This window comes from Falco cherrug, chromosome 3 (genome assembly GCF_023634085.1).
Source record: "Falco cherrug isolate bFalChe1 chromosome 3, bFalChe1.pri, whole genome shotgun sequence".
NCBI lineage: Eukaryota > Metazoa > Chordata > Aves > Falconiformes > Falconidae > Falco > Falco cherrug.
Genome location: NC_073699.1, coordinates 27910755 through 27938442, shown reverse-complemented (window position 1 = coordinate 27938442; position 27688 = coordinate 27910755). Strand labels below are relative to the sequence as shown.

At 35.4% G+C, this 27688-nt stretch overlaps 1 protein-coding gene across 50 annotated transcripts in view; it reads left to right on the top strand.

Moving 5' to 3' along the window:
* The window catches only part of RIMS2 (regulating synaptic membrane exocytosis 2), a 485159-nt gene that overhangs the window by 170101 nt on the left and 287370 nt on the right, over positions 1-27688 (top strand). The window contains exon 1 of one of the 50 annotated variants that reach the window (XM_027802375.2): positions 25467-25707. The exons of the other annotated variants lie outside the window; for them this stretch is intronic. Within the exon in view, the coding sequence (XP_027658176.2) occupies positions 25649-25707 (59 nt within the window). The 5' untranslated portion in view covers positions 25467-25648. Of the gene's footprint in view, positions 1-25466; positions 25708-27688 lie in introns of those variants that run through there. 50 annotated transcript variants of the gene reach the window in all.

Below are 27688 nucleotides of genomic sequence, written 5' to 3'. Positions count from 1 at the left end.
TTGTAAACCAATGTAGGTTTCATGCCTTTTCTACCATTTGGAACACAACCCCAGAAAAGTACTTAATAGATGACTTTTCATTTTTTAGTGTTTATTCATGACTCATTGTTATCTATCTCATCTCATTACAGCATTATCCTGTAGCTTAAGTTGTTCTTTTCTCTCCATGTTTGTCCCTAATTGCATATGTAGAGTCATAATATTCCCTCTTGTCTTTAATTTTGTATAGATAGGTAAGCCAAAATATTTTAGTATGACTTTTCAGTGAAATTCTCCATTTTGGTAGTCATTGCAGTAGGTCTTGTATGTGATTTACTTTTTTTCAAGGTTAGTGACCAGAAGTGTACAAGGTAGTCTAAACCGAGTCTTACAGCGCCTCCTGCACTGATATCAATACTTTCTGTTGCTGAATGTAAGTTTTTGATTAGTCCTAGAATCACAATTGCCTTCTTCACTATACCACACCTTTGTATTACAATACATTCATGCTGTGATTTGCCACTGTATGAACATGTATATGCATGTATCCTGCATTTGATTTAGAAACACCTCCTTTGCCTCCTCTAGCAGCTTCAGTCAAGGACCACATAGTTTTCAGCAGAAGTTTTTGCACTTCTACAAGATTCCATTTTTAAATATTAAATTTTCCCATTTCTATTATTGTGTTTGATTTTGTATGTTTGGAAATGTTCAAATTCAGCTGATGAGCATGGATGGTTCTGGGCTGAGCATTTCTGTTTAGTTTCTGCTATACACAATATAATTTTATAAAACAACACTTAAGGAGCCAACTTTTTGAATTAAGACAATCCAAAACTGTACTTCAAAGGCTCAGTTCAGGTTGGTTCTAAAATTGTAGTTTGGTGGGTTTTTGATTGGGTTTTTTTTTTTTTTTTTTTTTTTCTGTTAGCAAGAAAGGATGCTGTAGATTTCCATGTCAGAATCTTTATGATTCTGTAACTGAAAGGACTAGAAATTTACCTTATTAAAAAGTTATGGATTTGCTTTTTAAATGAGAGGGCTGAGGTCCCTTTTTTTCTGCTTAACATATAAATCATCTAGTATTCAGCTTGCTTGAACTTTCCTAAGAAGCAATGAATCCATCAGTTAATGGAGGTTAAAGCATGGTCAGCTACACAGAACTCACCATCTGCTACTTTAGTGGCATAAAGAGTTATTAGACATCCCATTGGAAAGCAAACATTATTTAGAGAAATTAGAACAACTATTTTGGCTACATAGTTACCACTTATAACTGTGCACCTAGTTTAATGGTATAGATTATGATGCATAATGGTAATGTAAAAGTCTGCTTCCTTGTGCCTGTTGAAGTACCACCTTTGTGTTTTCTTTTCCCACCCTATTGACTTTTTCATGTCGTGAGATCATACAGGTCAGAGCTTTGAGTACCTCAGTGTCCCGTCTCTGACAGTGATGAGCAACAGAGGTTTAGGGAGGATCATGAACAGCGGTGGAAGTGTAGAACATCTTAGCTGCCAAGAAACAGATGTTCAGGGACTTCTTGAGGTATTGTTATAGCATGTCTCTGGTAGCCCTGTCCTCCCATTTTTTAATAATTTTCTTAATCCAGTTGGTGTTTTGGCATTCATGGGCTACTATTGCAACACCTGAATTATGTCCTTTGTGGAAAAAAACATTTACTTTTTGTTTGTTTTAAAATCTGTAATCTGAAAATTTAATCAGATACATGCAGTTTTGTGAGATACAGTGATTGTAATTGTCTCCTGTTTATCTTTTCCTTTTCATACATGATTTTATGAACTGACACCTTCCATCAGCCTTCCCTGTTTCTTTTCAACATTTCAAAGCATTATTTCTACGCTTTTGACCACTAGTGATCATGAACTGATACTTCAGAAAATTTTCCACAGTGCCTCTAGTTTTTGAGTAGATTATAGCTAATTTATGGTCTTTTACAAATTAAGTCTGGTTAGGTTTATTTTTTCCCTTTTTTAAAAAACCCATGTAATAATATCTGCCAGCTTATCCAATCATTATTGTAAGATCTCTATTGTAATCCTTAGCGGTCAGTTTTCATTGTATTCTAAATAATGTGTGTGAAAACTGTCATGTCAGTATTTGTGTCTCTTCAGAAGTCATCTATAAATATACAAAATATTATCAATATACATCTTTTGTGTCCACAAAGGAGAAACAAGAAACTTGGAACTCAGGTATGTACATTTACAGTTCTGCAGCTATTACTGATCCCAACTTCCAAAGTTCACATAGGTCATCGTAAGTTATCTAACAAACATTTTGCTCAAAGAAGAGCAATCTTTCTCTGATTCTGCTTTCTTGAACGCTTGCCTTTTCTGTTGCCTTTAAAGACCTTTTTCTTGAGTGTTGAGTTTTTTCTGGTGACTTTCCCTGCACCCTACAACCATTGACTTGAAGGACTGTATAAACCCCAGGTCTTTTTAATGTGTAGTGTGATGGAAGTGGAGAGAAAGGTAGGGAAGCAGAGTTTTCCTTTAAGTGCTTCTTTCCTTCAAATGTGGCCCCCAGATACCCAGTCCCTGGTAGTAAAAGTGCTTCTTTGAGGTCCATTATGCTTAGTACTGTATGTACTCAGCCACCTTTGTCTACTTTAATAACCTAATTCAGCTTCTACTGAGATCAATAGAAAGTCTCCCACTGACTTCACTAGGATATGGATCAGACCCTGTTGTTAATTTTCTCAGAGTCTGTTACCTTTCTTCAGCTTTATTCACTAGTTTGGTGATTTCAAACATCCAAACGGAATTCCAGCTTAATTTGCTTAGTTGCTGTATCTTGGATTTGCACAGTTTTTAAAAATTAATAAAAATATGTAGGAGAATGAGATAGGATATGTAGTATGAATCTTCAAAACTATGGCATGTAAACTGCCAAATTCCATCTCCTACATCCAACTTCAGTTCCTAGTAAAATAAATAAAAAACCTGAAGGCATCTGTACATTTGCACGGGGCCCTAAAACAAATTGTTATTTTGAAAGTAGGAAGAAAGAATATTGTGTAACAGATTGTTTTGACAAAATTGTGTAAGAAGATAAAGAAGATGCATAGTTTACTGTGCTCTGCAGAAAAGTTCAGTGCAATCTCTTAAGCTGTCTTACTTTAGATCATCTGGGCATAAACACAATTGCATGCATTGAAAAGAGATGGAATGACATCATACAGTAGCTTAGGATAAATGGTAATGTTCACGATGGGAGACAAGTGAGTTACACATGGATCTGTGTAACCTGATCACATGCTACTTTTTTATTAAAGTATCTAGAGATTAATATTCTGTTAATTAAATACTTTGATGGTGCTAAATGAGAGGTGTTGCTAACACCAGAGTTGAAAAAAAAAATAAAAACAGGATGAGCCCTAGAAAAATGCCATCTATAATGAATTGGATATGAAGAAATATGGCTTTATAAATGCAAGTGACTATCTCTGTGCAGAAAGATAATGAAGTGCATGCCTAACTTTGAATATATGAGTCATCAATTAGCCTGTTCAGAATGCAGTTTAGAAGACATGTCTTCCACAGCTGAAGAATTTTTTTGACCATTCTCACGTGTTCCATATTCTGCCTTGCACATTCCCACCTCTAAAGACACAAATTACCGTCATTTTGGGCAGATGTGCTGCAAGTGCTCATTCATCACTCCTTCAAGTCAGGCAGTGCATCCTTGAACAGCATGTTGGATGACTTCTTACAGCATTTTAGAATAAATGAATAGCAGTTGAGTCAAACTGAAAGCAAAGATACTGAGGACCCTGTACTTTCTGTGCTCCCATTAGGGGTTCTATTGGGCCACAGGTTTTTGTTCTATTACTTGGTATTGGTATTTGACTATGGTAAGAGAATATCTGTTAATATGGGTCAGAGATAATGTGTTAGTCCACTTCTGCATTATTGGACTTCTATTTACTGTCATGAAATTACACTACAAAAGAAACAGAATTGGTTTGACACTGTTTTTCCTCATACATCTTAACTGTATAGTAGTTACAAAGAAATCTGTGCCCTGATTTACTTTTTTGTTGTTGCTTATGTATAATTTGTTAGTTATGTTTCTGTACAGTATATATAGAAATTTTTTTTTACCTTTAAAAGTTTGGGTTAGAGATACCGCCTGATTACAAACTGAATTTTTACTAGTTGTTCAGACCTATTTTTACCTTCAATGCCCTGAAACACCTACACCAACTGTCTTTGAAGGCTATGTAATTAGCTCCCATAGGCAGCTAGAGCTTTTGTTTGAAGCTTCATTTAGGAGAAAATCCCTTGTGTACCATTTTATTATTTTTTTTTTTACTTCATTTGCCAGGCTGAATTACAAACTGCTATACATTTATAATACTTATGCAGATAAAATAGGTATCTCTTACCTTCTCCTGTTACTTGTCTGGGTTTTTTTGACTAATGGTAGACTGCTAATACTTATACCTTTTATAGTAAGTGTGGCAAAATGGTCACTGCTTGCTGAACTATTATTTTTGGGAAGTAAATTTTTACATGAGTTCACACTTTAAATTAATTAGTCCATCATGTTTTCTGCTTGGTAAGGTTTTCATGTAGCCTCTGGGTTGCATGTGGATATTCCTACACATGAAAACATCACTGAAAAAGAAAAGTATAATTATATCTTTTGTCTCTTATTTTTTTTGGCTGCAGAGTGATTTTTTTCACTTGATAAGTCTCAGTATGAAGGACAAAAGACATTAAACATAATTTGTGAAGACATTTTACTTTGCCCACATTATTTTTGAATAGCTGAATGGTTGAATAGGCTTTTTGTCTCAGGCATGAGTATGTTAAAATACAACATTCATGTAATATAGTATAGAATGTAGTCAAGCATAATATAGCACACAATATAGGATTCCATTACCAAAAAGGTAGGAGTTTTTCCTTAACAGAAGAAAAAGAGGAATTTTAATCAAGCTTTTACTGTTTTGGGATTTTTTTCCCTGTAAATTGCTTTTCAGTGAATTGCCACTCTTAGGAGCTTGAAAGAACAAAATGTAGATGCTAAAATTTTAGCTGAAGCTGATGTTATTTTGAGAAGAATAGCTGACTAAGGTTGCAGTGAACTGTGAAAGTACAGTTGAGAATGTTGAGAATGATCAGAATGCAAAATATTTCAGATTTCATTCTACTGTAACTACAAGTTTTTCCTAATATGGAATGACTGGATTATTTGAAGAGCTAATCTGCATATACTGTATTTAAATTGAGCTGTGCTTTCCTTACTGAAATATTATTTTCTCTCTGAACAAAATTGAATTGTATTACCAGAATGTTCATTTAACGTATTTGAAATTCAACATTGAATCATGTACCTGTTCCCATTAAATGGCTTATGGACCACTGTACATGCTGCAGTGTAACTAGAAATTGATCTTCATTTATCTTTAAAGAAATAATTTGTTATTTAAATATTCCATATTATTTTTTTAGTGTTCTTATAAAAGCCTTTACTTTTCAACAGTTTTATTTATCTGATTTTGACATAAGTTTGGGGTTTTTTTTTTTTTTTTTTTTTTTTGATGGGCTCTAAATATATATTATTCTGGCTTCCATAATGTTTTATGACAAAAGTTAAAATTTACATTTCTTTATTCAGATTTTAGCATTAAAGATGGACTATTATGGAGTTTAATTTTTTTTTTTTTTGGCTTTCATTGCCATAAAAATGTGAATTGCCTTAGAAGTATAATATAAATTTTTCTACTGTGGAAGTCTGCAGACAAATAATATTGGGGTATATTTTGACTAAGGAAGGTTTATCTGAGCTGTTTCACAGGTTTCTGAATATTTGTCCTTCTGATCCTTACTTCTGTTGGGTATAAAAGTAGCTGCTTACATAACTTCCCATTTTCTCCTTCAAAAGCCAAATAAATATGTAAATTTGGATTCTGAGGCCTATATAAGAATGCAGATATCGAGTTTCAAGATATAAGAATGCAGATATCGAGTTTCAAGATATCAAGTCCTTTTAGAACAAGAATAGTGCCATAGTTTCCTTGCATGAGAGTGTGTTGGAGTTAGGGAAAAAGGTGCTGCAGTCTGACTGAAGGGTGAAAAGTAAGTGGAAGTTTAAAAATGTAAACCCTTTGATCTAAGTGGTTTGGCTTGGTATACATTAGATGATAACAAAATTGGTCTTTCTTAGGAGCATCACATATAGGAAGAGTGCAAATGATAGACATTTGTTTTCCTTAGCAAATTTGCAACATATCTCCTTTTATTTAATAACTTGAATAAAGAGAAAAAACGGTTGCAAGATGCTTATTAAGGAGGTGATATTGCAAATCTGATAAGGGGCAATAGCTAATATTTGATACAGCTCTGAGTATTATCAGCTGTAATCTCAGTAAATAAAAATTATAGGTGGTAATACAAAAAAGATTGCTTAATGACCAGTGTGATTTCCAAGTGTCTACTTAAGCATTGCTTGTTTAGGGGATATCCTTTTCTTGACTCACCAGCTGAGAATCTCTTAGTCAGGAAGTGCAGAAGTTCAGATCTCGTAATAAAGCAACACAGATTCTATTGAAATGGAATTGACTCACGCAAGAAATCCTTCTTCTCTCCTGCAGTGTTTAACCATGTGTATTTAACACAGTCCTGCATTTTGGTCTTGTGAACATGAACCAGTCAGTCTGTCAGCTCACATTAATGCTTAAACTGAGTAAAATTTCTTAATGAAGGCATTCAAGTTCTGGAACAGATCCTGTTAGGGAATGGAGTTTTAAAGACTGACTACAAAAGATACCTAACTCAGGTCAGTAGCTAATGATTGTTGCCTCAATGTCTCTCAGAAAAATAAATAGTTTATACTTCACTAGCAGTTATTTGGTTAAGAAAATTGCTATAGTCGATAGCATTTAAATAGAGCTTTTGTAAATTGGCTGGAAGCGTTCTGTTGGAGTGGCTATTGTATTTGGAATAATAAAATAGTGCTTCAGCACGCTATTTGAAAAAAACATATTGGCAGGAATATCTCACATTATCTAAAACCACTGACTAAAGTTTATTCCTTTTTTTTGCTTTGGCAGATCAGTTTAATAAAATAGAAAGCTGATGTGTCTTCTGTGTTTAACAAAAATCTTGAATTTCCCATAAAACTTTGATGCAGTGGACTTTTAATTTTGTCTAACCTGTCAATAAATTGTCCCAGTAATCTGGATTGTTTCATGAGGAATGTGTATTTTTCTCAGTGTTCAAGGCAACGTGTGCTCACAACCCAGAAAGCCAGTCATATCCTGGGCTGCATCAAAAGAAGTGTGGTTGAGGGAGGTGATTCTGCCCCTCTACTCCATACTAGTGGGACCTGACCTGGAGTACTGTGTTCGAATCTGGAGTCCTCAGTACAAGAAAGACATAGACCTGTTAAAGCAAATCCAGAGGGGGGCCAGAAAGATGATCAGGGGGCTGGAGCACCTCCCCTCTGAGGACAGACTGCAACAGTTGGGGTTATTTAGCTGAGGGGAGAGAAAACTCTGGCGAGACCCTATAGCGGCCTTCCAGTACTTAAAGGGGACCTACAGGAAAGATGGGGAGTAGCTCTTCATCAGGAAGTGTAGTGATAATGAGGGGCAGTGGTGTTAAAGTGAAAGAAGGTAGATTTAGATTAGATATTAGGAAGAAATTCTGAACTGTGAGGGCGGTGAGCCCCTGGCAGGGGTTGCCCAGAGCAGCTGTGGATGCCCCATCCCTGGAAGTGCTCAAGGCCAGGCTGGATGGGGTTTTGAGAAGCCTGGTCTAGTGGAAGGTGTCCCTGCCCATGGCAGGGGGTTGGAACTGGATGATCTTTAAAAGTCCCTTCCAACCCAAACCATTCTGTGATTCTATGATTCCATGATTCGCTTTGTACATCATTTAGACTAAATTAAATGGAATCATCCTCATATTTGTGGACAGAGCCTTGAGGGGTTCATAATTCAAGTTTAGAAACTGAAAAATTCAGTGAATAATGCAAAATAATTCTAATAAATATCTTACAAATCAGAACCCTCCAGGAGCACTTAAACAATATTCTGTTTCTTTTCAGTTTACAAAATATCTTTAGGCTTAGGGCCATTTTCCAGTAAAATTTTATGAATGTTTGATGAAAAGACGTAACAGAATATTTACCTGCTCAGAAGTCATGAAGTCTTGTTAATAAGGACTAAAAATATGTATTTTAAGTTTAAATACATTTTCTCAAGATACATCTATCCTATAATAACTTTTTATTAGTCTTTCAGTGTTTCTGACATTTAAATTATTTTATGAAGCCACTTACTAAAATAAATTCAAAACTCTCTGAGTTCTTTTGAAAAAATTCTTTGAGACTGTTTTGGAAAATAAGCCAAAACCAGCTGAGGCATTATCAAGGGAAAAGGCCGTGCTTTCAGATCCTGCTTTAAATCTGGCAAGGTCTGAGTCAATCCTCTTTTTGTCTGAAAGTTCACATGGATGTTTGGAGGGCAATGTCGTCATCCTGGCTGTCAGTTATTGAGAGAGAGAAAAGAACATTCATGCCAGATGGTCTCATCCTTTTTATCAGATATGTAACGGTGACAGACAGCATGTGAGTTAGGCAGCAAGAAGAGAAACGTGAGGGAGGAAAGAAATATAGATGTCAAAAAGATACTTTAAGTCTTCTTTCTTGTGAATAATGGAATAGATACCAGTGCAGGGCCGGAATCCTTTGTGTCTGAGGAAGCAAGGTACGTGTTAATTCTCGGCTTTACAGTGTACGGAGATGCAACATTAATACAATAGCGATGTAAAGATACACTATATTTTCTCAACTTTAGTTTTTGTTCTACAACAGATTTTATGTTTTTCTAAGACTAATTAATCATGAAAGATTTAAAAGCTAAAGATACATGTATAGATTTAAAAGTTAAAGATACGTGTATAGATGAACACAGAACATTGTTGCGTTGTCAGTATGCTCAGATTAATTTTCCTCTGTTAACTTGAGAACTGTTGGTGTTTTGAAATGCCAGCTTCCTGAGTTATTACATATCCAATCCTGAGATGACATATATTGATTTTGAAAGTTTTTATTATTAACTTTTTTGGTAAAATATTCCTATATCCTGATTCTTTGCTCTGGTGCTGCACCAAGTCTTTCAGCTATCCAGCTGCCCCAGCCTTTTAGTGGAACTCAGTTAAAATAAGAAAATCTGTGAGATTGTTTACCATGGCATATTTTCCTCGTCATGTAGGATGGAGATTGATTATTCAGTTCTTGCAGAGTACCATAACGGTTCAAGTCATATCTGGGCTACATCAAGAGTAGCATGGTCAGCAGGTCAAGAGGAGTGATTCTCCCGTTCTACTCCACCCTCATGAGACCCTGCCTGGAATACTATATTGAGCTCTGGGGATCTCCAGTACAAGAAAGACATAGACCTGTTAGAGCAGGTCCAGAGTAAAGCCACGAAAATGATAAGAGGGCTGTAACACCTCTCTTGTAAAGAAAGGCTGAGGCAGTTGGAGTTATTCAGCCTGGAGAAGAGAAGGCTCCAGGGCAACCTTGTTGCAGCCTTTCAGTGTATAAGGGAGCTTATAAGAAAGATGGAGAAATACTTTTTAATCAGGGCCTGTAAAGACAAGACAAGGGGCAGTGGTTTTAAACTGCAAGAAGGTAGATTTAGATTGGATGTAAGGAGGAACTATTTTATGATGAGGGTAGTGAGTCACTGGAACAGGTTGCCCAGAGAAGTTGTGAATGCCCCATCCCTGGAAGTGTTCAAAATCATGGCTTTGAGCAATCTGATACAGTGAAAGACGTCTCTGCCCGTGGCAGGGGCACTGAATCTTTAAAGGTCCCTTCCAACTCAAACCATTCTCTGGTTCTATGAAATACTGTCTGTCCTGGTAGTAAATAAGCAGCCTGTGCAATTCTTACACAGTGAAAACACCATCAAAAGGAGACCAAGATGCGGAGGGATCCTATTAAACAGATTAATTTAGTATTGTTTCAATGTATTTTGACTTTTCATGTCATGACAAGTTATATAAGCACTGGCAAAGTATTATCAATGGACAGGTTCTTGAACATCATCCAGATCAGGTAAGACTACATGTAATATTACTTGTTTTAGTTTTGGATCAATATGCTGTTGGTCTCAATTCATGATGCTGCAGCTGCATCACACATAACCCACCTATACCATAATGGTCCTAAAGTTAGTGACAGGTTTTTTCTTGCACTCTGATCCTAATAAAACTGGTTTTTCTGTCACTTATTTCACAGGTTAGAGCAGGGCTTCCCTATTTGTATATTCCCTATTTCTCTACACAATTGGTTTGCCTTTGTGAGTTTGGTTTTGTTGGGACAGTGCTTTTGGTATTCGTTTGGGATTCATCTCATTTGGCTTTAAAAAGCTGCAGTGTGGAAGTTTGTATGTTAGTTGTCTAGTCCTCCTTTACACTATATTGAGAGAAATAAGCACTTCTACGGAAAAATTAATCTTGTCCCATGATAGACATCTACATTTCCTACATTCTGCAAGTGCCATTTTTTTCTAGTTGACTCTAAGGCAGTGTTTGGTGACTTAGGGAGCTTGCTCTGGAGTGCTTAAAATACCGTTTTCTCAGACTAGGTGAGATCACCTAGCCCCTTGAGTCTGAGGATTGGTGTTCTATTTGTTTTAAAGAAAATTTAAAGTTAAAAAATGTTTTGTTTTAAATAATAATGTAAGAGAGGCAGCAGTTCTATTGAAAACCACATTGATAATGTCTTTAGGCTGCTTTTTTGCGAGGTTTACAATTGAGTCTTAATGATGACAATGATTGCTAATTTGAATATCCTAACACGTAATATTTAGTATCAGAAAGACATTTCAATTTCATTTAGTATTTTTGGAAACTGCTTTATATAAATGAATGATTGTTCTGATTTTTCACAAAGCATTGTCCAAGAGATGTAGATGCCAGTTCTTAGCCATGAGGGCCGTGATAGTTTATTCACACTTTACACAGCGTGATACCATGCAACAGATTCATAAATGCTAACTTTAGCTTGAGTTTATCTCCCTCAGCTCCCTTCACAGTCGATGGAGAGATGTAGGTTCTCTAGGGGATGATTTAGAGAACCTAAACTTAGTTTTCTGCTCTGAATTGCTCATTAGAGTTGTCTGCCATTGACTGTAGAGGGAGCCTGGGGAGAGCAGAGTCTCTGAGCTGACTTGAAGAGTGAACATCCCCATGTACATAGACAAAATCTAATACTCTGTAAGCACTTGTAGGCCGGTGTGCACCCATTAAGGTGTATGTTGAAAATTAAGGTTCTTGTCCCATATTGTGTAGAGATAGTTAACTGCAATATATTTTGTTTGCACCTTTAAAAGCAGTATCACAATATAGCATGTCAGATGGAGTAAAATCTATTAATTCTAGAGTAAAATATGCCATATTTGGTCTGTATTTTAAGGTATGGAATGATACGGTTTCTGGTACATGTGTTATTTAGTTTTCTAGTTCTGATTTTTTCTAGGTATGCTGAGTTTCAGAGAGGAGATTTCAAACACACACACATACACACACATTAAGTTAGAGATCCAATTTTACTGCTACTGAACAGAGCAAAAATATATGTAGTCATGATTTTTATCTTGATATGAATTTTATCTTTATGTAGTCTTGATAATGTTTGGCATAGTATTTATTCACTTTTAGGTATGCAAACATGGTTACGAAAATATTATTATATAGGTACCTCATCTACATAATAAAGTAAAACAAAAATATAATCCTTGTGTATGCATTCTTAACGTATTTTGTATTAAGCATGTAAATTTTTTGATGCCATTTGGCAGGAAAATATAAATTAAACTATTTTAAACAGATAGGAATAACTGGATTAATGCCATATAAGGCACAATGAGCAAAATGATAAAGAAAGTCATTCTACCCATTAGCAAGACTGAAATTTAATGTCCCTTTGATAGCATCAGTTTTATGGTCAAATCTAGTTGTGTAGTGACTTTGAGAAGGAAAAAGGTTTTATTTATGACTGATCTTTTCATCACATTTATTAAATCCTGAGTTAAAAGATGGTCTATCATGTTTCCCTGTAATTAATTTTAAACAAGCTTACAGAAGCAGAATTAACATTTTTCTTTCCCTTTGTTCTTTTTTTTTTTTCCTTTCTGGGAAGGCACTCTGCCCAGAATAAAATACTGTAAATTGTTGAGTGATTTGGTCTTTTGGGGGCAGGGGGAGTTGTTTTTTAATATTTCACTTAATTAATTGAAGACGTCCATGCTGAAACTTGAGTCCTCACTTTCAGGACTGTATTGTAGGTATTCTTAAAAAGATGCTCCCTGGGGATTTATATGAACATTTGTGGGATACTATTTCTTTATACAGGCTTATAGGTATGCTGCTTACTTTGGCAGAATCGTGTGAGTCATTTTTTGATAGACTTGGGAGCATCTAGATTCTGCATATCGGGTTACTGTTTGTGAGTCAGCAAAAATGAGTTGCTGATGACCAGTAATTTGAAAGAGAAAGCAGATGCCAATACCTGTGGTTCCTTGAGGTGCCCTGTGCTTATGGAGGCACGGTACTTTCTCCGTCCTCACCACTGAGGAGTCTCCCGTCTGGATTCTGCAGAGGCAAGGGAGCTGCAGGTCCTCACATCGCCCTTTACATACTTGTAGGGAGTAGGGTGGGAGCAGTCAGGTGCAGCCCCAACAAATATCGATGGCCTTAAGATTACATGTTGAGTGCCTGAGGTATCTGTGCATCAAAGAACGCCAGTTACTTTAAGGTAAGTAATTATTCTCTTGATTTTTTGTTTTTCTTTTTCCTTCTCATGATTATTCCTACAAACAGGCAAACTGATTAAGTCTCTGTATATGGGATAGTAAAAGGGATTACGTGCAAAAGTGATGACTGCAAAAGCTAGCTGTAAAAACAAATTTTGAATTTTTTTGTTGTTAACCTGTACTCTTAGATATAAACTACCAAAGAGTCTGTCTGCCTCTTCCTGTGAAATTTTTATGTATCTCCCTGATCTGCAGTGGCTAGATAGTAAATAGATAAATTAAATATTTGTTATTACAGACACGGGTGGAAGAACTAAGTACATTTTGACACATCCAGAGCTATTGCATAATATCTGGTGATTCATAGAAATACAAAGATAATAGTTTTCAAAGATCTCCGACTCCTTTTGACGTTTTAAAATGTGCGGTGATCCTAAATATTCTTGGAATATAATGCTCCTGAACAACTGATCCAGTACCTTAATTACTGAAAATATTTTTCATATTTGGGTGTCTGCACCTTGGAAAATAAATAAAAAGCAAGCTGCTTATGTATTACTGTATATTTTCCTCAGAAGATTTTATTTTCAGTGGCTTTTTCTGAGAGTTCTGCTGAAAACCTGTGTGTTTGTACAGGGCACTGAATTCTCTGGGAAGAGCAGCTCTGATTAGATTCTTCTGTTATTTCTTGGCCAGTTAATTATGTTTCTTAAGCACAGTCACAAATATAGATTGAGGCATATTGCTTTTATGGTTTATTCAGTGGACTGCATTGCATATTTTGAATTGGTGAAGAAGCATGTCTTTGTGATACTGAGTGTGTAGTTACATTTTATATATTCAGTGACCCAGTATTCTGTAGCATTTCATATGAGCCATAAGAGAAAATGAACAAAGACTAAATGCATGAGTCATTATTTGCTGAAAGGATCGTGTATTCGCATTTTTACTGTGTCCGTCAGAGTGAACTTGTATGTTTTTTGTTTTGCAGAGACTGAAGTTTTTTTCTAGTGAATATCAGAGTAAATGTGCAGTTGTCTCCTTTTGCTGTTCTTTCAACCAGAAAGTACAATGCATGCCCAGCATGTACTCTCTAGTTCTGATAATGGCATGAAAAGTATGAAGCTTTATAGAATATCAACTAAATACTATGGTTATTTTAAAAAACTGTCCCTTTCCCTGCAAAAAACCCTTAAACTTTTCAAAAAAATATATGCATTAGTAGACTATAAAACCACTTTGACACTAGAACAGCTACTACATATACTCATTTCATGATATAATTAATTTTGTGGAAAGACAGGTAAAATGTTTTAAATAGTCTGTGCCAGATGCTTGGAAATTTTAAGAAAGTAATTATAATAATCTAATTATTATAAAAAATAATTTTGTTTCTGAATATTAGAAAAATAGAATTTATTTGCTTTTTGGTATATTTACTATTCTAAGCTGATAATAGAAGTTTGTCCAGCCTCATTGGCTTGGACATAAGGGATGCTATGGATTTAAAAAGCCATGATGTGTAGAAAAATCAAATTAACAAGTTCACTGAAGTATGATTTTCAAGAGAGAAAATGTAAGTAAAAATTCCCAAGGCTTTCTAAGCCTGAGTATCATAGTTCAGGGGCATACTGAATTTTGATAATTGAGAAATATCCATATAAATGTCTTTGGAGATGTGAGAAATGTGGGTGCAATACTCCAAAGGACATAAAGGGGCATCTTTTCTTCTTTCCCCCTTGGGTTTTTGATCCAGCAGTCGTGTTATGCCCTGCACAATGTCCCCATTAGATCATGACAAGAAAAGCAGTTGCACTTTTTAACTAGAAGAGCATAACATGTTTAAGCTTACCATTATTTATTAGAAAAGTATTCTATAAGTACGTGTAAATTGTTTTCTAATTCAGAAGTAATGTAATCTGGGGTTTAGAAAAAGATATTTGAATTCTAAAACTTGCCATGTTTGCTTTTGTGTTCATTGTTGAGAACATAATGGAAATATCTATTTTACTGAACAGAATGTGGTAAAATACCAATATTTAGATTTATATAAAGGACTAAATTTTGATCGATATAGAGTGGGCCAGAGAGTTCATAAACATGCACTTCACTGAAGGTTTTGATGTTAGCTGTTTAAGTACTGAAAATTGGCTTACAGTGAAACTGTCTCATGGCATTGTCAACACTCCACTAGATAAAAAATTTGATTAAACTGATGGCACGATTGCCCATTGTCTCAGCCAGCTTTCATCTCACTGACAGGTCTCTGGACGTATTTTAAAATCTGACAATATCTGATCTATTTCAATACCTGGGATTACAATTGAAGTTATGTCTGTCTGGACTTTTTTGTCCTTCTAAAAATCAGTCCCCCCCAGTATTTAGTTTTAGCTGCATAAAATGAAGGCTAAAGTTATCCATATACAGACTTTTTTTCTGACATTCTTGTTTTCATCAGAAGATATAGCTCAGTGTGAAATTTAGCAATGAGAGATCTCTTTTTTTTTTTTTTTTCTTAATGGCCTTTTTTTTCCAGATTTAGGTGTCTGGATCTCTTTAAAGGATGCCGCATTATTGTTAATAGTGATCTTGGTAGGACAGGGTCACAAATGATGTCAGATTAAGCTTTATTATAAATGCATTATTTTGCATACTTTAATTTTTTTGTCTTTTTTTTTTTTATTATTATAGCAACAGCAAGGAGCAAATAAGAAGTTTTCGTGAACACAACTACAACAAAAAAAATTCAGAGATACGTGGAGTAATTATTGCCTGTTGTCAGTTCTCCTTTTGAAAAATCCAAGCTTTAAATCTTGTTGAAATCTCTTGAATTCTCTGGATATGACTAAGTATGCCTCAATTTCACTATTTTAATTTTTAATAGGCTTTGAAACTTACTGGCTTCTGATAGTTATCCTGACTGGGTAACATTTTTATTATTAACCACCACTACAAAACATATGACAGGAATATCACCTCTCAATGAATGGGTAACAAATTCTCCAAAGAGAAGGCAATACATATTCTGTAGGCACACTACAGAAAATTGCTAGTTATACTAGAATAGTTTTCACTCTTTAGCAAAACAAAGTCTTTAAAGAAAAGATACAGTAGTTGGAATAGAAGTACAATTTTTGTTTCAACCATTCACTTTTTTGTTAAATTTTCTACATTTAATATGCCAAAAGAATGTTCAGACTTAATAGGTTTTGCCATATTACAATTCACTCTGAAAAAAATTAACCATACTGTAGACATGCCTTATTATTTTAAGTAATATGTATTTTAAACAATTTTTCACATAGATTGCTGAAGGTCAGACTGCTGTTTGTCTGGGTGTTACAGAGAATTTATAAGTAGGTTTTAAATCTCCAACAGAAGCATTTCTACTGAGATAAAAGTAATGAGAGGAAAATAGTTTTTCTGGTGAAATGGTCTGTCTTAAAGTAATGGTTTCGGGAAAAGCCTTGAAATACGGACTCAGGTGTTAGGCACTTCTGAGAATCTCAGACTCCTAGCTGGAGTAAATGTGGTGATATCAGAACCACTAAATAGGTCTCATAATGTAATGAAGAGAATCTCACTTACAGTAGGCGCAGGTTATGCTGCACATGCTCTCTTGCTTCTCTTTCTATTTCTTTTCTTTGCAGCTTTGCAGATGTATGCTTCCCTTTTTTTTTGGTCTCTCCATTCCTTCTTGTACTGAGGGCATAGAGGAATAATCTGAAGGTGGTCACATTCTGGATGCGCAGTAGCCCATCCATTGCATAACTACTTGTCTGAGATTTTCCAGAAGTTTGTCATATATCCCCTTCCTCCTTTGCATTATCCATCGGAATTCCAAATAAAGGTTTTATCTTTTCAATGGACCTATTTCTTTTTCATCCATTTGTTGCTAAAGTAACAAATTCAGAAGACTTAAATGTTATTTCTAATCAGAGTAAGTGTGCATTGGTGTTATATGTGTCGTGACTTCCATACAAGAGAACATGGACAACCTGCATTGAAACTGCCTCATACAGCTGCAGCATTGGAGGCTTTTCATACCAAACTGCTGCTTAAGTGTTATACTGGTGATCTCACCCTGAACTTGTGTTCGAGGCTAGGTATCTTCCACTCTGCAATCTGCAGCACAATATTGCATAAAAATAGTGAAGACTGAATGTTAAATCATCTAAACTGTAAAATAATTGTTAGTCATTGTAGAGTAATTGTACCACTGTTCCTTAGTGTACTACTTACTGTAAGAAAAATGTGCAGGTCATCTCAAACCAAGAATTCTGGGAGTCTTCTAATTTAAATTACCTTTTTCAATCTTGCTATTTGCTTTGTATCCATTTCTGAGATCAGTGTGTTTCAATTGTATCTCCCATGCTGATCGTGAATCTTTCCTTGAGAAAAGCCTCCATAACTCCAGTTCATATGAAGAGATACAGTTCAATCCAAAGTCTGCTTTTTTGTTGCTTACCTCAGAATGGGGTGTCATAAAAGATGACCTGAAAAGATAATATGATCTCTCAGGAAAAGGCTCTGAAGATAAATGCTTTAAAAATATGTTTGATTGGAAGGCCTGATGCAAACATTCTTTAATGGAAGAGATCTGATTTGCAGTTGGACACAATGATGGTACTATGCTTGAAAGCTGAATGCCTCTTGTTAAAAGGTGGTATAAGAATGTGTAGGGCCTGAATCCCTGGTGTTGATAAGGTTGTGATTTTGCCATAGCTGCAAGATACTTTTGATTGCTAAGAACAGGAATATGTGTGGATTCAGGAAGAGTAACTAAAATATGAAATGCATATTTTTATAAGGTGTATTGCTTTTTATTTGCTCTTTTGCCATCTTGTCTTACTGGCCTCAATATGCCAGTCAACTATGGATCATGTAAAGAACTGGAAAGTTTAATGTATAAGCAGAAAACAGTTTTGCAATAAAATTGATGTGCAGGTTGTGTTACTGGAACAAACCTATGTTTGGTTTTTGGGCATCAGAAGAAATTAATCTATGTACTAGAATATTTGGAGTATTTATATTTTGCTGTAGTACATGAAACACTAGCATAGTTATTGTTAGAAAGCAGTTAACTTGACAACAGATGGAATCAGGAAAGGAAATCATGTCTGCATTGAAGTTCTCTTTAATAGTCAGCTAGCTTAAGAAATAAGTCCAGAGGACTAGTTTTCTCTTTTATATTACTTTGGAAGTAATATATATTACAAAACCCCTCTTATGCTATTGCTTGAGCTTGGTCATTGGATCAGGTCATAAAACTCCTCTTCACATGTCCCTTCAAAATCACTTGTGATTCTTCATTTCTGAAGGCTGTTCATACGAGTATTCTTATAGGGACACCTAGCACCGATGTACTTGCCCTAATGTTACTCATGCAGTCATTCCCTTTTTTCATGAGATAATCATCCCAGAGATACTTTCAGGCACCTCAAGTTTACCATAAACAATGAAATATGGAGACTTATACTCCTACTTGTTAAACTCTATCAAGGAGATTCCCTGAAGATTAGAGTTTGTGAGTATATATGATAAGGCCCTTATGATCTTGAATTCTTAATCTTGGCCACCCACAGATTTTTGGAGTGCAAAAGTGTTGGGCTTTTTATGTTTTTTTTTTTAAAGGTGCGGTGTAAATGATTGTTGTCATGTTGCTAGTCTAAGGGTGATTTGGACATATGTTTCTCCACTAACCCTCTCTTTTCCTTTGAGTTAATAGACAAGGAGGTCGAGGTATCAAATGCTGTAGGCAAGAAATGCTGTCATATTCTAGACTAGAAGACTCTTTGTGGCAATATCCATTCTAAGAAGGAAGAGTAAGGGGCAAATAATTCCTAATCATAGGAAGCCAGAAGACAAAATTTATGAATAAACTAGCAAAATTATATTTGAAAATTTGGGAGTGGGAGTGGGAATGATAAGAAACACCTTGAAATCAGGAATATTTCTGGGCATATGTCTAGGCAACTGAACCAGAGTATCAGTTTGTTCCTGCATGGGTACTTAGCCTGTATACCCATGAAGTCCCAGGTCCTGTTCAGTGTACAGGAGCAATGTACACTTCCTTCTTGTTTCCCACAAGCATTGTTATTACAGAGAATGTAAGTAATGACAGAAACTTAGATTAAGAGTATCCTGGATTGCATTTATTTTGTGTCTGTCTTTCCTAACACGGATTTTTTGGTTTGATTTCTGTAGACAATATTTGTAAAGGTGTAATGTTGATTTACAGTTTTACCTTTTCATCAAATCATCATTAAGCAAAATTTTATTATCTTTTTGAATACAACTTCCTTCAATTTAGAATTTATCATATTCTTCATTCTTTCATGGGTTTCTTTACCCAACGTATCAACTAGTGCTCAATACTGATCGCAAGATATACAACTTCTAGATAAAACAACGAAAGCATTTTACTCCATTGAAATGCATATCTCTGTGTCTGATTTCAGCTCCCCTCTATTTATAAGATAATAACAGAGTAGTCCTGAACAAGTTCCCAGTCCAGGTTCTTGCAGTATTTATAGGCTTCTCTGTTAGTCCCTCTGATTATACATGATTTGCATGAAGCGCCAATCATCTCACTGTTTGTATTACAGTCTTTAATCACTATTTTATGTGATGAATAGATCCATTATCCCTGATAATCCAGAACTGAAACATCAAGTCCAGTATAAGTGGAAGACTCTTTTTTTTTTTTTTTAATCCAGAATTTATGAACTAAAAAAGTACTTTCTGCAGGCAGTGAGAGGACCTGTGGTCCTACAAGTATTAGACTGACCTGAACAGGAAATGGCTTTTGATTCACTAAGTGTTCTCTTAAGGCTACTTGTTGAGAAAGAGAGAACGCAGAATTTTGTATTGAGTTGGATTAAGACGAATTACGTGATTGCTAGTCTTTACCAGCCTTGCACAGTCCTCAAGTATTTTGCTGGATCAGTCTTTGCCTGTGAGCCTGTATCTTTGATGATTCTTGACAAAGAGTTTTCAGAATGTCTGGCAAAATGTTGGATCTCTTGGCTATGAACATGTTTTCCATGTTAAGTTTGCTGTCTTGCAGAAATATGTGTTGTTCTTAACAACTTTAGAAGTTTGACTTCCTTTTCTCTTATTTCTTCCAGTAGCGTAAAAACTTTCCACTTGACATTCCCTTAAGCCAGTGCTTTAAGGAAGAGCTATGGCAAAAGTATGCATAAATAAGACAGCTACAGTCAAAGCAGTGAGGTGAACCTAGGTGGGTATTTGTATCTAAAAGTCTCTAGGGTTGTTGCACTTAGAGGAACTATGAACTATCCTGCTGCAATTAGTGCTGGTGCAGTCTAACTTTGTTGCGTGTGGTAAAATTGTCTAGTGGAACAATTGTGACAAGTCACAAGAGCAGTCCTAGTGCAGAATAAATGATCAGCAAGATAAAGCAGCAGTACAGAATAAACTATAGATAAAATGCTTCCCTGTTAGTTTAAATGACCGAGAAAGAGAAAATAAGTTGTAAAGTTCCTCTGTTTTTGAAAATAAATTTACACTTTAATACTGTTTTTTTATGACACACAATATCCTTTTAAAGTCATATGTAAAGTTCCTACTGTCATGTAAACTGATCTAATTGATCATGTAACTGATCTAATATAAACTGATTCTGTTTTTGCTAAACTGGAATTTTTCTTCATGTGCCCAATATTTTGTTAATCATGGACAAATGCTAGCTATAAAATGCTTCTGTATCATTAATGTCAGTTTTCAGCCTTTACACTATTGATCAGTAACTGCACCTGAATTCTCCATTCAGAGATAGTCTTTAATGCATTATTAAAGGTATTTCTAAACTGGTCTAAAAAACCAAAAAGGGGCTGAAGGAGAAACATCTATAACCTCTAGCACAGTAATATCTCTCTGTCCACTTTTCACAAAACTAGCCCTTAAAAACCCATTTTTTTTATGATTTATTGATGATGGTAATTTTCTCAAGAATTTATCTGTATTTTAGGTGTTTATCTCTGTGGCAAGAATTTTCCTACGTGAGTATAATTATCCACTCCCTTTCCCCATCTGCACCCCCACCCCCACCGTTTCACTACTACCACCTGAAATTTCTATGTATTTGTAAATCAAACCCAAAATTCCAACTGAGTACTACTGGTTCTTCTTGCCTTGCTACTGGACTTACAGCTGTAGGGAAATGGCCAGATAGTGGAAAGGTAAAATTCTTTAGGTTGTGCTATTAATAGTGTATCATCTGTGTAAACCCAAATAATCTAATCCATTGCATTGGGAAATATCACCCTAATAATGAGGATAAATGAGCTTGCTGCCACAGTATGGCCAAATATAAGGAATATAATTTGATATTTTTTTTTCCTTCTCAGCAAAGTTTCAGTTATATCCAGCATTAATTTAATTTTTTGGAAAAAAACATCCTGTGGAGGAAAGACATCAAACTACATGATCGTGGTTATCAGTCTCTCATTATTATATATTAATCTATTAATTTTGTAACTGTTTCGTGTTAGTTCACCTGGATATGCTTTTCAAAATTGCTATATACTGTGAAAGATTCTTTGCCAATTGTAAAAATCAAGCCTGTCCAACTGTCCATTTTGATTATGTTTCTCTTATAAAATTACAGAAACTTGATCTTTGCTTTATGCTCCGTTAACTCTGGCACTCAAATGTTTTTTATGGTATCTTGCAAAGTTAGCCTGGCTCCCCAGCCTGGTGTCCAGTTACTCTCATGCTTAAAGTGCTTCAGTGGGCATACATTTAGCCTGTCTTGTTGCTTAGCTCAACAATGAAAGTAAAGGTTAACTTAAAAAATACTACCCATCCCAACAGTCTGACAATAACAGTACTGAAAGTGATGAAGTTATCACTAATCTCTAAAAGCTTTCATGAACGTCTTGATAAAATGTTTTACATCATGACCCCTTAATTGCTTTTGTCCTGTTCCAATACTGTTTTCTTAGCCCATTGCTCACATTCTACTTAAGACTAAGGTATTGAGAGCACTCTGTAATTTTTATAATAGACTTCTGTTATTGAAGGTACTGAGAACCTCTCTGACTTGAACAGTTCCCTCTCAGTGTTTCTCAAGTATTTGGCAATTGAGTCTAGTTGGTCTTGGCTGGCCTTCTTTTCATTAGTTCTCATACCTTTTCTAGAAATGCTGTTGTTGATGGAAGAAGTGATCCATGTTAGATCCAAAATCTTCTAATACATAGTCCTGAACATTAGGTAGAATTTCATCATTTGTATCGACTTTGGAGAATCCTACTGAATACTAGCTTGGATAAAGGGTTGTGCTGGTGACAGCAACTGTAAAGAATGAACTAATTGGATGCTTATATACACATGGACTTACAAAATGAGCATTCATTTCTCCTGTGGAATATAAAAAGCTGGCATCTTATTTTCTTTTTCAAGTAATACTGGAGTAATTAAGTCTATCTTCATTGCAGTAGAATGCAGAATACATCTCAAGGCTTGATTATGTTACAAGACTAGGTTTATTTTAGATGTTTCATTTTCAAGTATTTTTGAGTTTATTTTAGGTGTTTCATTTTCAAGTATTTTTGATTCTCTCACAATTTTCTTGGAAGAAACACAGTTTTATATTTCAGTGATTTTTCTTCATGGCCATTGTGTTTCTAGTAGTTCTGCAAGGACTATTGGACACTGGTTTGCTTCCTGCTGGAAGAGGTTGATACTTTCCTGTGTATGTTCTATACTGCCGTCATCTTGATTGGATACTACCTTTCCATATAAAAGCTGCTAGGCAGCCAGGGTTACCCTTTTCACTTCCAACTATTCACTCCCACACACTTTCTAGAGTAGGTAGTGATCTTCCATATGGATTTTTACAAAGATCCAGGAATGAATTTTCTTCTTTGGAAAGCTGCATGTTGAACGTCTTTTATGGAAGACTTGCTCTAGTGCAGACATCTGTAAGAGAAGATCAGAAATGAAAAGGGGGGAATATTCAGAGCTGATCTCAGCTCTGCAGGAAAGCAAAGTCACTCTGGTAGAAAGCATAGAATCATAGAGTCATTTAGGTTGGAAAAGACTGTTAAGATCATCAGGTCCAACCATTAAGCCAGGACTGCCAAGTCCACCACTAAACCATGTCCTTAAGCTCCACATCTCCATGTCTTTTAACTAACATCAGGGATGGTGACTCAATCTCTTCTCTGGGCAGCCTGTTCCAATGCTTGACCATCCTTTTGGTGAAGAAAGTTTTCCTAATATCTAATCTAAAGCTCCCCTGGTGTAACTTGAGGCTGTTTCCTCTTGTTCTGTTGCTTGTTATCTGGGAGAAGAGACCCGCCCCCACCTTGCTACAGCCTCCTATCAGGTAGCTGTAAAGAGTGATATGGTTGAGCCTCCTCTCCAGGCTAAACAACCCCAGTTCCCTCTGCTGCTCCTCATAAGACTTGTGCTCCAGACCCTTCACCAGCTTCATTGCCCTTCTCTGGACACACTCCAGAACCTGTACATCCCTCCTCTAGTAGTGAGGGCCCCCAAACTGAACACAGTATTTGAGGTGCAGAGTTGTGCACTTCTAAGTGGAGCAGCAGGTCACTAACCGTTTCTTCCTGGACTGTGGGGAGATACCGAATTCAGGGATCTGAACAGGGTATCTGAAGGTGGTTCTGCTATCTGTTGATATTTCCAGAAACCGGGTTGTTATTACACACATGATTTTACTACATGGTAGCGTGGTGGGAATCTTTTCACATAATGTCTCTGAAAACCCAGGCAGCACAGGCATGGTGGACATCCCTATCTCCTGTCTGAGCTCTGGGATCTAAAGTGAAGGAGGTCAGTCTAGGCAGCTGTAACTGTTTGGTCCTGGACGTTTGGGTTCACATTTGGGATCACATAAGGACTGTGAATTGCAAGCCCGGTACTTAAACTACCGTGGAGCAAGTCACATCCTACCAATATATAATATAGGTCCTGTAACTTTCATGGTGCTAAAGGTGTTTGCTTCTGTGTTGGTTAGAGTTAGGTGCTGCTTTAAAAATGCACACATTTAATCCCTTTTCACCAGCATATTGAGAATGACAGTTGAATTGGAAATTCAAAATTTTATGTACCATGGTAATTTCTAAGAGTTATTGAATGCACCTGTCTCATTTCATAGTTGTCCAGCTGATGTTCCTTAGCATAAACACGTTTAGCCTGCCAGCTTTGTCCTGGAGAAGCTGCTGCATTAGTCCACTGTTCATGATGAGCCACCACTGATTAATTCACTGGATTTAATAAGGGGCCTTTACCTCATATTACTGAAGAAAGTGGACATTTTCACAGCAATTATTTTCTGCTTGCTCTTTTATGAGGGCATCAAAACAGCTCAGTATGACCTATTTAATCTCTTCCACACTGAATATGAACCACAGAGATATTTTAAAACTGAAGTTCATTGTGTGATATCAGATATATATTGTAATTTTGGATACAATAAAGAGAGAAAAAAACGGAAAAGAAACACTGACTCATTCATTAGTGAAGTTACAGTTTTAGGAGTTCAGCCACCCAAAACAGCCTGCAGAGGTGTTATTAGGCAAAACAGTTCTCATATGACTGTCCATGTTGCTTACTGTTTGATCATTATTAAAGTCGCTATATTTTTTATTAAATGGTGATAATACCTAGTAATAATGGGGTGTTTCTTTGAAAGGAAATTCTCCTTTTCATCACACTTAAAGGTTTTCCTTGAAAAAAACAGGATACTTTCAACTGCTGGGAAAAACACCTGCTGAACGATACCTGTGGTAAGAAAATGAAACACTATAAAAAGATTAGACTCCAAATTAGATGAAATGATATATAGACGAAGTGTATTATGATATATTCCCTGTGACGGCCAAGGGAAAGAACTTTGGTGTCAGAATGCCTTTTCTAGGACTATGAACTCACTGTTATAGAGGTGGAGAAAATCTACGTTGCTGCTAAGTCTATAATTTCCCATGTCATGCCACTTTAACATAGTTTACATTTATTACAGTCAAATTTGGCTGGAGTATGCTGCTTTTTATTAAACATAATTTATTTGTAAGCTCGTTTGCATAGACAAAGGATGCATGGCTTGTATAATTGTGGAAAAATGTGTTTATTATTATTTAATGCAAATGAGACCGTACACATCTGCTATTATTTTCACATTCTCACGATATTTTGAAAGTGAGTTCTGATCACTGTTGCTAGGAAAATTAGTCCATTGATTTTAATTTTTTTTTAATAGTATATAAAAAAGAGTATTTTCAGTTCTACAGTACGTTTGTCACATCAGACTGAAGTAGATACTACAGCTATTTTAGCCCAACGGTTGAAAATTATGTCAAAATTTGACTTGTTTCTAACTAAAAATAATAGATATTACATAATGTCATCTGAGACCTAGAATACAAAGAAGATGCTGGAGGTAGTAGCACAAAATTTGAAATACGTGAACTGCACAATTTTAAAAATAGTTTAAATTCAATGCCTTGACCAGCATGTACATTTGTAGGCAATAGTACTGTAGCAAGGCACTAATCAGCTAAGTACTGTAATCCTCCTTATAGGGTAAATTCTTACTTGACCTCTAGCTATATACAGCACATGGTAACAGCATTAAACTATAACACTCCTCTCATGCTCTCAATAGCTTCCCATTGGGTCAGCTCTCTGACTTGAATTGCTGTTGTTTCATATACTAGACTTTTTTTTTTCCCTAGATGCCTTATATTTTGTAATTGCATTTGGAGGGAAGGGAAAGGATTGTAAAATATATCTAAAAAATTATGTCTCAAGATTAAGAGACTGTTCATATGTTTTCACTGAACCTAGAGGATTAGATGAAAGACCTAGCCAGAGCAGAAATTGATGTATTCTCATGAACCCGAGGCTTCCTACTTACCAGATGTGCAGTGGCTGATCAAAAGGTAAAGCAGGGAAGAAAGATGCTGAATGTGTTGTGTGAAAACAATGTGTAACGCTCAGCATTTTTTGTTCTTTGGGGATGATTAGGAAGATATTTTTTACTTTTAGCAAAAAAACCCAATTGGAAGTACTGAAAACCTTTTTATTGTACTTCAGATATGTGAGAATAGGATCTTTAACAGTCTTGTATTTTTCTTTAAATTATTATTTTAAGTTGTGTTATATTTTCTGTGACAAAAATATTTGTTGAAAAGTTGGATTTCTTTTCATAAAAATAGCAAATGAAGAATTTTGAGATTTTGTTGTATTTTATATTATTTGAAGTCCTTTTTAGTAAGTTCAGTATTGTATTAACTTTTCTTATGTTTTAATGTTTCTGTGACCTATTATTCTTTTAACACCCCGGGTTTTAAACTCATTTGAATCCTGCTGTATGGCAACTCTTAATTGATTCCACCCTTCTGCAAATGATTTCTATGGTGTCCGTACTGAGACAGGTAACTAGAATGCACATTCTGACCAATTATTCTTGAAAGCAATATAATCCATTTAGCATTGTCTTTATGATTAGCTTTAACAAGAGATTTTACTGAAAAAGTAGGTGAGATAATTCTTGTTTATATATTACGTGGAAAAAATTAGCAAAATTAATTTTGAAAATGTTTAAAAGTAGAAATCAAGAAAAAACTCAGGACGTTTGACATATTTGTAAAAAGTAAGCATTTATCAGTGTAGCTGAATAATCAGTAAGATGAAAATGTAATTGTTATTTTTCTTTCTTTGCTGTTTTCTAAACCCAAATTATATGATATAAGGGATACTGAAAAAGTCAAAATAAAGGAGGACAAAGCCATTTCTACTGGTAGCCCCATTTTCCTATCTGTGATGTTCTTAATGCAATAAAAAACTATGAAATTAATTTTTAACCTAAATATTTGTAGATTAGCAAGGGATACTTAAAATCACTAGTTTTGTTCAGCAGTTCCTCATTTTTCCCATGTATAACTCTTTTCCCCAAACAAATTGAAATTAGCGCTTGAAATCTGCAATGCTGAATTTTTGCCAGATTCCTTGCATAGAAAAGAAGTGATTGTGACTGAAGTAATTGTATTGGTTTAGATGTCTCTGTGATCATATCAAGTCCAAAGTGAAGCTGTTATCAGTCGTGAATTTTATTATGTTAAATGTTTTGTTACTACAGATTTCCTTTCATTACATTGCAGCCTGCAGTCAGTGAATTTATATTTTCAGATAAAATCTAATAGAGATCAACATCTGCAGTATCATTGTCATGCTTCAGTAAATTGTATAATCATCATTGTAAACTTAATTCATTATTGTTTGCAGATATTTAGCTGGCAGGTATTTTAATGGTTCAAAATATGTTTGCTATAAAATAAAATGTGTAAGGCATGGTGAAATGAGGAATGAAATAATGTCTCAGGTGAACTCAGTGAATTGCTTAGATATCTGAGTGTTAGATGTACTTCAGGACAGCCTGTTTAAAACTACATTGGTCAGGAAATATGTAAAACCCCTTTCTTTTTATCAGAGTAGGCTGTTTAAATGAATTAGCTTGCAAATCGTGCATTGAATGCTTACATTCTTTTTTTTTGGGGGGGTGAGAAACCAAGGAGAGGGGAACAGACAGATCAGAAGATTAATTTAGTATAAAACTAGACAGCATAGAAAAGCTGCAAAAAGAGATCTTGATAGAAACTGGAACTGCTTAGAAGTCAGAAAAAGCTATTTTTTCAATAAGCTGGAGCCATAGCTACTTTGGAGAGTGCAAAATGATTCTCATGCACCATGTGACTCAGCAAAAGCAAAAGTTATAAGCAGAAAATGAGAAAAAGAGTTAAATTAATACCAGCTAGTCTCTTAAAAACACTGCCAAAGTAGGTAAATATTTTGCAGATTCTTTGGTATGTTGAAGGAATTCTGTGGAAATGCTTTCGTAAGAGTACCTAACGGTGGGAGAGT